The sequence below is a fragment of the Tachysurus vachellii genome, chromosome 2, assembly GCF_030014155.1.
Source record: "Tachysurus vachellii isolate PV-2020 chromosome 2, HZAU_Pvac_v1, whole genome shotgun sequence".
NCBI classification, from domain to species: Eukaryota; Metazoa; Chordata; class Actinopteri; order Siluriformes; family Bagridae; genus Tachysurus; species Tachysurus vachellii.
This window is the reverse complement of record NC_083461.1, coordinates 8,140,895-8,152,421: the sequence shown is the minus strand read 5'-3', so window position 1 is coordinate 8,152,421 and position 11,527 is coordinate 8,140,895. Positions and strand designations below refer to the sequence as shown.

General features: G+C 37.1%; 1 protein-coding gene across 1 annotated transcript; it reads right to left on the bottom strand.

The window, feature by feature from the left end:
• Positions 1 to 5,620: 5,620 nt before the first annotated feature.
• Positions 5,621 to 6,995, bottom strand: foxi1 (forkhead box i1). Its single transcript, XM_060889727.1, has 2 exons — positions 6,319 to 6,995; positions 5,621 to 6,090 (listed from the first exon to the last, which is right to left on the bottom strand). The coding sequence occupies exons 1-2, from the start codon at positions 6,962 to 6,964 to the stop codon at positions 5,621 to 5,623; spliced, it is 1,116 nt and encodes a 371-aa protein (XP_060745710.1). The 5' UTR covers positions 6,965 to 6,995.
• Positions 6,996 to 11,527: the final 4,532 nt, after the last annotated feature.

Here is an 11,527-nt window from a genome sequence, read left to right as displayed (position 1 = left end):
ATAAATAAAGTTAACATTAATGAACAAAATGTAATAAATGAAAAAATCAATAAATTCAAATGATATTTTACACTTTTAAAAATAATGTTGAAAAAATAGTGTAAAAATTAATGTCTCAGAAGTGTCCACACATTGATATAAATCCATCTCACAGAAACTGGGAAAAAAATTTTCACACTTACTCCCAGACTAGCGCTCGCTTACCGTGAAGAGAATCAGGACAGAAATTGTATAAAATCATCCATCTGGCAATTTACTCTAAACCCAGATCCTATGCCATTATCAAGCCATACATTACTTGCTTTATGTGTCCAGAAGGAAGGCAGATGAAACCAAGCCAGGTCATGCCAATAGATAGGCATTATCTTCAGCTATCAAATGTGCACTTTGTCTTTTTTACAATGCCGTGAGGAGTGCTGAGCACCCTGATGTTCACAGCCTAGGGGGTACGAAAAAGCTGTCAGCATACTGTAGCCTAAAATATTTAACTTCCTGAAGAGATGTGTCTGTGTGATATGAAATAGTCGCCCATAATTCCGCCTGACTGGGGTGAGCAGATGTGAAGTTTTGTAATCTGTGACTCCAAGATCATATTCACAGAGCAGACGGCCTAGAGAGCATGCCAGGGTCAACTTTCATATCATACAGCCACTCTGGGCATAAAAGCAGTTCTGAGGTAAGACCATATTGACCCAGCCCAGACATAGCATTTAATGTGCCTTTGAATATGATGTACAGACCGTAGGATGACTAAACCATCAGCGTTATAAATTATCAGAGCAGACTGCATAGCCTGGGAGCTATTACATGTGATAATCCCTGGAGCAACTTATACAGGCTCAAATAAACTATGGTGCTAGGAAGAATGTTCAGTTTATTGTTAAATCCTGACCAGAATTAAAGCTAATTTATTATTTAAATGATTTTTATCATATGTGCGTAATGGGCAGTTATTACTTTTGCTCTTATTACTATTAACTGCACTTTAATCAATTGATGCACTTTTACACTCTTTTAATTTTTCTCTAGCCACAGTTGTGACCAACTTTATTCACTATTGCACAATTCGGGAAAATGATACAGTAAAATTCTTGTACTAAGATTAAATGGATTAAGTTGCAGTCCTACACCTTGTATTACACAATACTTACAGTGCATCATGTTTCAAGCTAATCTAAACTTTAATTCAAATATAACATGTAAATATTGAATAACAGCTTATAGCCCTTTCATAAAGAGTATATAAGAGTGTCAGTTTGAATTGACGAGGAAGCAGAACTCAAATTCACCTCTAAAACCTGAGTGCACTGAGACAGAACATAGCTGAGGTGTCCAACCTCTATCAGGCAAAAGCATCTGCTCAGGCTAACGGCACTGATGTTTCACACCTCGTATAGTGCAATTCTATCTGGACCATGATTCACCGGGCTGTTCTCTGTCACTTACTGGATGAGTGCACTCCCTCGGGCTGTGCTGAAAGACTCCCTTCACCACAGTAACCGAACTTCCAATTCACCCACAATAACCGCCTCCTTTTCCACTTAATCACTTCAGGGTGTCCATCACAGCATCAAAGTTGACTGACTGTGTCAGCTGTAGGCAAGATTAAAAACCTATAAAAATTATTAAAATGTAAAATAATTTTCAACTAGAATTATTAAGACGGACTTTTAATGAGAGGGGGAAAAAAGAACATGAACGGTTTGGTATTTGGAATCATTTTGCATTTCAGTTCACTTATTTTAGTTTGTATTTTAGATTTTATATAAAAAAGGAATTATGATAAAAAGAAATATGTATAAATAATATAATCAGACAAATCGATATATTAATTTTTATTCATATAACATTCCTGCATGAATTTCTATATTATCCCTCAGATGAAAAAGTATAAGAAAATAATATAAGTAGTAATTCATATGTTATTATACATAAAAATGGCAAAAACATCATAACATTCCTAAAGAATCATTGCTTCTAGTTTTTTAATTTCTGTATGAAAAGAGACTGTGTTACATCACTATTTTTGAAGAATTCTGTGTTTCTGGAAGGCATCACCCCCAAACACACCAAAGCACTTCCACCAAATATGTCCCCTTTCCATATGCTATAGGGTCAGGATCAGGTAGCAGGTGTCAAAGGACAGCGATATTTCCTTCCTTTTCCTGCTGTGGGAAACAGGATTAGTTTAGCTAAGAAACTCAAACTCTAAATGGGTACAGCTCATTCAGCTCATCAACAGAACTTACTTAGACTGCTGGCTTCACGAGAGCCTGAAACCATTCGTTAAGGTCTTAGTCTAGAGGAGTGTAGGAGGCAGGAGGACAGAAGATCATCTCTGCCCCAAAGGCTGCTACTATAGAGAAGGTATGAGGGCTCAGGCACCATAAGGAACATGGGTGTGGAAGGCAAGGATATAGCCTTAGGGCCTGAGGGGTCAGCCTGGCACGGTGTGGGTAAAGGGAATCTTCAAGCCAGTGATCAGTGGAGTGTGAAGTGTGTGAAGATATTTCATTACCTGGTTTCACACCACCTGCACAACACAACCACTGCACAAGGAACACCTACAGAGTTTCAACTCAAACAGAAGCTTTGGTCCCATTAAATTTTTTCTCTATATATTAAACAAATTCTAAACATATTTTTCTTATATTTATAACATTTGAAATTATTTTTTATATTTGTTTAAGAATAATATATATTTTACTATACTATAGACAACAATTTTAATTATTTCTTGTGTATAATTCAATGAATAACAATGTCTTAACCATGGTTTTACATTTCAGTAAAATAATCTCATCTGATGCTTCTCCTGTTATTATCATTCACGATTATATCAAATAATTATATAACACGAATATTTACTGACCCTTTGTTGGTGTTGTTTTTTTCAATAAACTTTACACCATCATAGATTTCACATATTTTCTGCTTTTTATGTAGTCTTTGCTTATAATATATGTAACAAAGCACAGAGCATGTGCAATGTTTAATTTCATAAAGCGCACAGGTCACAAAAAAAAACTTTTTTTTAGCTTTTTTATTTATTTATACCATGTAGTTTTCCACCCACCCAATCAGACAAATGAGAGAGTGTAGATAAAACATTTCCCTGATCATTCATGTGCAGTAGTCATACTATATGCCATTTGTTTCTGATAAACTGGTGGATATTTAGCTCTTCAGCATTTGCATCACTGTAGGCTTCTTGAGCATCTTCTCTGATCAGTAGCGCTGGATAAAATGAAAGAAGTTCTGCTTAATGATTAAAGCTAAATGTATTGTCCAAGCTGTTGCCCGTTTATAAGTTTATTTCAGAAAAGAAAAATACAAATTTATGCCAAATGGTAACTGAAATGCAAGCTCAAAGAAATCTACTATTTATTAATAAAACCATTCACAGTAAAAGCTCACTGTTATTTTTAGACTTACAGTATTTGTTAAATTATTTTGTTTTATTATTTTCTTAATAGTCACTACCTTATATATTCGAGCTCATAGTTATGGAATCCATAAATATAAATGTTAATAATAATTTGCTCCAGTAGCCTATGATGAAAAAGTATTTACATTTTTCCTATGAAAATTATTTCAGTGTGTTAACTAAAGTGAACCTCACTCTATAAGAGCATTGATCATTATTAAATAATTACCATTACTTCCATTAAATAATGTATGTATTGTTGTACAGCACATACGCGTAACAGCGCGGCTCATCATAGGAAAGCTCGGGGTTGCCAGTTCTTTATTAAAAACACGATTACTACACAGGTTCTATCAGTTTCAGTATTGTTCTCCACTCTGATCAATAATGTTGCAGCTAAATCTGTTGTGATTCTGGATATGATATAGGACAGGAGTAACCATTTGGACCTGATAGATACAGTCCACTAGGAAATTAATTTCTTGAGCCAGACCTGAACCCTATAGAGATCAGATATGAAAAAGCTCCACTGTACATCAGCCCACTTTCTCACACACTTCTGAGCAGTTTAACAGAGTGATGAAAGTGGTAAATAAATGGGGAACAGCTGTGGGCAGTAAAGTCATCCTGTAAAAAGAGAAAGAAAGACTGACGATCTGGATGAAAAGACATATTTTTCATCCACCGTTAAATAAGCTGAGTATAAATAAAAGCGCCCATCTGAACTCTTCAACCCGCTGGACTCGGAAAGCTGCATTGACTCGCTGGAATCAGCTCGATCCGAAGTGACAGGCGGAAAATGTCCAAGGCTTACCGACTGTTATCCATGAGATACGAGTTAAACAAACGGAACTACAAGAGAAACTTGCAATCAGCGAGTGATGTAAGTATGTACACAATCACATAAGGTACCTGACAGGTAATAAACGCTTCGTGAGAATGGGGAGCACAGATATAGCACAGAGGAGCAGCCTGTAATTAGTGGAGCGCGCAGCGGGGACGCGCGTTCACTCCTGCGCTGGATTAAACACTTAATGCTTCTTAGAAGGGGGGAAAAATGTCAGCTCGAAGGAATTGCTGTACATGATGTGCTACTGGAATGGGTCAGGCTTTTCTAAAAGGGCACTGACTAAAAATGCCTCTAGGGTGACGTGGAACACACGAAAAGGTAAAAAAGTTAAAAAATAGTCAAGGAATTTAAGTTCCAAACACTCATAAATACACAGATGTGTGTGTGTGTGTGTGTGTGTGTGTGTGTGTGTGTGTGTGTGTGTGTGTGTGTGTGTGTGTGTGTGTGTGTGAGTGTTTTTAGTCATTCATTATTATTATTATTATTATTATTATTATTATTATTATTATTATTATTAGTAGTAGTAGTAGTAGTAGTAGTAGTAGTATTAAAACGCTTTAAACATCTGTATATAACGTCTGGTACAATAACAGTGTTTAGTTTGTAGTTCTTGGTTAAATCAAGGTTATACCAAAGTATCTACTAAGTATTTGTTACATTTAATGATGCAGAACAGGTTTAGTGGAAAGAAAGGAGGTGGCTGTGGGATTATTGTGTCAGCGTTAGAGAATGACAACAAGCACCCCACCCTTATAATAATAATAATAATAATAATAATAATAATAATAATAATAATAATAATAATAATAATAATAATAATTCACTTCCAAAACATTTATGTTTTTTTAAACAGTTTATTTACAACACAATTTACAAAATACGAACGCATTAATTAAATAAACTACACATCGACATCCCTCTGCAAAAGGTAACCGAAATAAATTTGACAATGTGGACCATAAACATGAGGCAACATGCTTACTGAAACATTGGTATTATAAAAAAAATAGCATTTCAATACCCATGTTGCATACACAGTAAGAGTCTTTTAGCTTCCTTTTGAGTAAATTCTCCACATCTACAGGGTTTTTTTTTTCCTTGCAATAGACGCAATACCCTTACAATAACATCAAGCCTGACAAATCAGTTGGAAAACTGGACATTTTCTACTGTGCATATACATATTTACAGAACTTGACAGTGCAATTGGTTTGTAATGTTTAAAAAAAAACAAGCCAAACCAAAAAGAAATAAGAATAATAATAATAAAATAAAGGTAAAAAACATGAGGTGTGCGCTCACAGAGCACAAATAAGATACTATTCTGTCTATCCAAGTCCCGCCTAAACCTCGGTTCCTTCACGGCTGTAGATTAAATTGTTCACGCTGAAGTGGTTGCCGAGACCGGGGGTGTAGTAACTCAGCCTGTTCATGTGTCCCGGGTCGCTCGGAGGCGCTGATTCTCCGGGGCAGTAGGAGCTCAGAGGCGACACACCCTCACGACCCCGTGTTAAATCCGCCAGCAGCGCACCGGTGTCCCGCGCCCTCATCCCGTCTCCGTTTCCTGTCACCACCGAATTCATGGTGCTGACGAACGTGCTGAAACACGGGGTGAGTCCTGGTGAGGTTTTGGGGTCGCTCGGACTCGGTGAACGCTGCACGGTCCCAGCTAGGCTCGCCGTTTCCGCCAGTTTTTGCGCGCTAACGTCCTCCGTTTTTACCGCATCGACTCGTCTCTTCCTCTTTCTCCTGAAGTTACCGTTGTCAAACATTTTCTCACAGTTCGGGTCCAGAGTCCAGTAGTTGCCCTTGCCTGAAAGACATATGCAAGTTTGAACATCTTAAACATAGCTTTGATCTTTTATGATTCGGATAATAATTTAAATAAACAGCAACCAACCCATTTTCAGAAACTGCCACATTCATAAGGCATAGAGACAATGGCAGAATGAAAATGTTTAAGCTGTCATCAAGCAGGCATTTCCCCAAAAAAAATAAAAGTATTAAAATTAAAAATGCACATGCACTGAGACTGACTTACCGGGATCGTCCTCGTCCCGTGCGACCTTCTTAAAGCAGTCATTAAGCGACAGGTTGTGCCTGATGGAGTTCTGCCAGCCTGCTTTGCTCTTTTTGTAAAACGGAAAGTTGTCAGAGACATACTGATAGATCTGGCTGAGTGTGAGTTTCTTGCCCTGTGCGTTCTGGATAGCCATGGCAATCAGAGCGGAGTACGAGTATGGAGGTCGAACCATCTTGAAAAGGTCCTGTTGTCCCGGGACGGCCAGCCATCCGAGGTCAGTCCCGTGGAAACCGGCTGAAGGTGCCAGGAACTGTCGCTGACTCGTTCCATAACCAGCCTGCATGTAGGTGGAGGCCCCGTTTGTGCCTCCTGGAAGGTACGGAGAGGTGGCGGTGCCAATGCTCGGCCCGTTCAGCCACAGGTAAGGGTTAGCACCGGGAGCTGCGTACTCGGTCAGACCGTACGCCTGAGCATGAACGGAAGATCTGGGTGACGGGTGATGTGCGCTCTGCTGCTGTTGATGGTGGTGGTAGGCGCTTAGATTGTCGCAGTAGGCGGCCATGTCCAACATGTCCTGCGCGCTAGGGTTGGCCACCGGGCTCAGCTGCTGCGGCGATGGCTGCTGCCCGAAGGCGCTCATAATCCTCTCTCCTTCGAGAAACATGGAGCGTGTCAGGTTTGTGGTGTGTGTCTCTCTGTTGGGGTTTCAGTATACAATGCTGTAAGAGGTCTCCGGGGAGGGGTATTTAAGCAGGTTTGTAGGGAGGGTAAATGAATGAATCTGTGAATGAGGACACCTCCCACACTCAGCTCACTCTGATGGCCTTCATCCAATATGCAACAACCCGGCGTCAAGATCCTGCGGGTGATATGCATGTTAAAGGAGCTGATTCTTTAAACTAACTGCTATCTTCTTTATGCCTAAAAAAGACAGTGTGTCCTTACACTGATTGTCTTGCGTTTAATATGCTTAGTGGCTCATATACAGTATGTGTATATATATGAGCCACTATATATAATAATATTGTATTAAAAAAATAGTTCTATACTGTACTTTTTGACAAGCAACAAAACAATTGTACACATCCATCTGTTTTTCACTGAGAAACAATCTGAAAAATTATTGTATAAATTAACTGTTAAAAAAGATGTATTTAAAAGCAAATTGCTTAATTAAAAGTCACATTATTCGTGCAGGACAATCTCCTCTCAAAAGAATCTTAGACACATGTACAGAAAAATCAGGTAACAGTCAGACAAAAAATAAAACAAAATCAAGAATCTAGTTCAATTTATATTTATTGTCAAATCAATAATCATTTTCATTATGAGTCTTTGCTGTATTTTCGCCTGTAGACACTCTATTGCTTGTCATTGTCCTAACAAATAAACAAATGGCTACACATTAAGCACAAGCACAGCACGTATAAAAAGCCCAAATTCTTAAGTGCTTTCAATGAATTGCTTACGTTTGCATGTGCCAATGTGAGTGAAACTGCATCCCATCTTTACATTACCACCTCCGTCTGGTAAACTAACAATATATCTATTTTAAATAAGCACGTTCAAAATATTGATGTCTTTATTGTTAATTAAATATTATAAAAAATCAAATACAATCATATTTCCTACACAGACATGACGTCAAATTTAAGAACATTTAGCTGTTTTATTTATATTATAAAGATGGATTTGAAGGGTGGGATAATACAGTCTTGTAAATACATAAATAGCTATCACTTTTGAAGGTTTTAGCTTCCCAAATGGTTTTAGCTTGGAGCCTTGTCTGATTGGGAAACACTGTTGTAGAGTTAAACATTTTTTTAGAGGACATGTGAAGACCTAAAGACTTATATTTACCCTTTATTTTCTGAGTATAATTATCCACATTAGTGTATTGGTGCACTGAATTTTATAAATACTTTACCATAATAATTGTTAAATTTGACTTTTAACTTTTCTAAAAAAAAAAAATAATAAAAAAAGTAAAAAAAAAAAGAAAATCAAAATAACTGTACCTATGTGAGTTTAATAGACCTAATGATTGTTTGTATAACAAAAATCAAAGCAGATTATTTTGATAATTTGAGTTGTTCAATCATTTTAACATCTGGGTGTAATTAATCCATGTATATTTTCTGGATTACCCAGTTCAGATTTCTGTTTTAAAAATATTATTTAATAAGGCCATAATACCTTCATTCTTCCGATCATCAATTAATGTATTTTATACAGTGAATCATAAAGTAATAACATTTTGTTAACTAATCTAGAGTAAATGCACCACCATAAAAAAAGTTTAAAGCAAGTTAAAACTTTTCACTTTTCTGTTTCCAATAGACAGATTTAAGTCCTATCCGTTTCTTACTGATACCTTAGATATTAGGTGTCTTTTATGAGCACGTTGGCCACATGCTTCAATTTTCAGTATGTTTGTGGTGGTGTAAGTGTGGCTGTAGTTTTAGGAAACATACATTTTTTGACCCTTACCCTTAAGCTGACATTATGTGTTTAATTTTGTGTAAGTAAGCAGCATTTCAGATACAACACAGCTTCCTGCGAACTGTCCAAAGATGTTGATATTGGTTTTTATGATGTGTCGTTCGCGAATGAGTCGGTTCTTTGAGTCACCTTTATTAATGAACAATCATGAGCCGTGTATTATTCTATTTTTTTTCTTTTTCTTTTTCTATGTAATAGTGATAGTCTTGCACGATAAACTAATCTGTTTACCATTTTAGCAGGCAAAATAACACTGATGCAGGGATGCTTAGCTTACTGTATTGGACGATGTGTATTTTAAAAAGATTTTAATAAGTACAATGCCGAATAATGTTATAATGTTATTTTAAAGAATATATTCATATTCATATATGATTTGAATTCGATTTTTGAATATGATTCCGAGCCGTTTGGGTGTCGGCTCATATTAGTTGAATAAAGCGATCTGACTCCCTGTAAAGCGGAATTATCGTATCTGATTGGCTGACTAGGTGTCGCAATAATCGACATAATAATAATAATTAATCGTCTCTCTCGCGGCTGATCTTTGGGTTGCCAGCTATTCATTCAATTCAACTCCAAACCTTAAAACCCCCCTTAGAAATAAGAAACAAAAACACAAAAATCTCCATCATTCACGCTTATATAGGCTCTCTCTCTCTCTCCATCTCTCTCTCTCTCTCTCTCTCTCTCTCTCTCTCTCTCTGTCTGTCTGTATGTCTCTCTCTCTCTCTCTCTCTCTCTCTCTCTCTCTCTCTCTCTCTCTCTCTGTCTGTCTGTATGTCTCTCTCTCTCTCTCTCTCTCTCTCTCTGTATGTCTGTCTGTATGTCTCTCTCTCTCTCTCTCTCTCTCTCTCTCTCTGTCTGTCTGTATGTCTCTCTCTCTCTCTCTCTCTCTCTCTCTCTCTCTCTGTCTGTCTGTATGTCTCTCTCTCTCTCTCTCTCTCTCTCTCTCTCTCTCTCTCATATATATATAATGAAAGTGAAAAACTTTATAGCTTTAAAACTTTATAAACTTTAAAAATATATAGCAAAATATTATTACAGGTTCAAACATGTTTGATTAATGACTAATTAATTCATTGATTTGTTAGATACATTTAGATTAGTGTTTAATGAAGGCAAAGTCACTGTCTCCCTCTAGTGGACAGCAAAGGAAATTGTTTCTCTACACACGTGGTACTCCACATATCTCCAAATGGAGAGCTAATTGCAATGTTTAGTGCTTTACCTTCTCTCACATGCCTCCTTCAACTCTGTATGAGATGATAATGATCAGAATTATTGAACTGTTTGAGAACAGGAAAACAAATAAATCTGCATGTTCTGACTATGGATGACTATGTCAGATCTGTGGAACTCTGAGCTACTAATCTGATTCTAGGTGAATATGAGTCAGTTATCTTTAAGGATACGTTTTTAGCATCAGACAACTTCTTTACATTGTTATCCAATTTATTATCAGTATCTAAATAATTTTATTTATGGTTTTTAATAGGAGAGAAGAATTAAAGCTGTACATGAATAAATAATTTGTTACCTTTTTAGCTGTGTCACAGTAATGATTGAAATCTGCCTTTTCTATGTATTTACACTAAAAAAAAAAAAAAAAAAAAAAAGAGTGATTATTTTTTATGACTGTATTCCAGCAAAGGCTGCAATAAACCTGGAAGGAAAAGAGCAGCGCTGCAGAAACTGTAGTAAATAATTCATTAGAACTCAAGATTTGGCCAAGAGAATTCATTATTCAGACCAACTGCATCACTGATGTCCAGCCAAATCCCCCAATCTGTACATCTAAACCTTGTTAGAGATCTCAGTGTAATACAGTCCATAATCCACCTTCATGGAAACACACTTACCCATAGACTAGGGGTGTAACACAATACCACTTTCTATATCTGTGTTCAGGTACAGAAAATAAGTAGATGTGGCTTATTCAGGACTGCTTTGGAAAACAGTTGCATGACATTTTATCTAAATACTTGAAAACAGACAAAAATGAAGAAAGAAAATGGACGTAATAAAATGTTTTAGTGGTCTAATAACACATTAATAAGACTTTTATTTAAAAAAAAATAAAAAAAAAATAAAAAAAAAGAAGTTCATGTGGATGTTACACTTTGACATGTACCACCTACCTAAACATTACTGCAGACCAGGTACAGATCATCATGGCAACAGTATGCCCTAATGGCAGTGAACCTTTTCAGCAGGATACTGCTTCCTACCACAATGCAAAAATTGCTCAGGAATGGTTTCAGTAATGTCACAAAGAGTTGTTGACTTGGCCTCCAAATTCTCCAGATCTCAATCCGTTCTCACGTCTGCAGGATGTCCTGGACATACAAGACTGGAGACCCCACCCCACAACTTCTATACCTTACATGATTCGGTAACCACAGAACACCTTCACAGTCATTGAGAAGTTCCTGCCTTGATGAGTCACTGAGCTATTTTGGTGGCACAAGAGGAACCTACACAACCTAGGCAGATGGTTTTAATGTTACGGCTAATCAGTATATTTCCTATTATAAAGGTTTGACAGTAATGGTGGTATCCCTGAATAAATAGCCGGTAGTTTTCAGAATTCATTCATTCATTCATTCACTCACTCATTTTCTACCGCTTATCCGAACTACCTCGGGTCACGGGGAGCCTGTGCCTATCTCAGGCGTCATCGGGCATCAAGGCAGGATACACCCTGGACGGAGTGCCAACGCAT

Coding starts and splice junctions, on each gene's coding strand:
- foxi1 (XM_060889727.1), bottom strand. CDS start 6,964: ATGTTTCTCGAAGGAGAGAGGATTATGAGCGCCTTCGGGCAGCAGCCA. Junction 6,091..6,318: donor ACGGGACGAGGACGATCCCG/GTAAGTCAGTCT, acceptor TATGTCTTTCAG/GCAAGGGCAACTACTGGACT.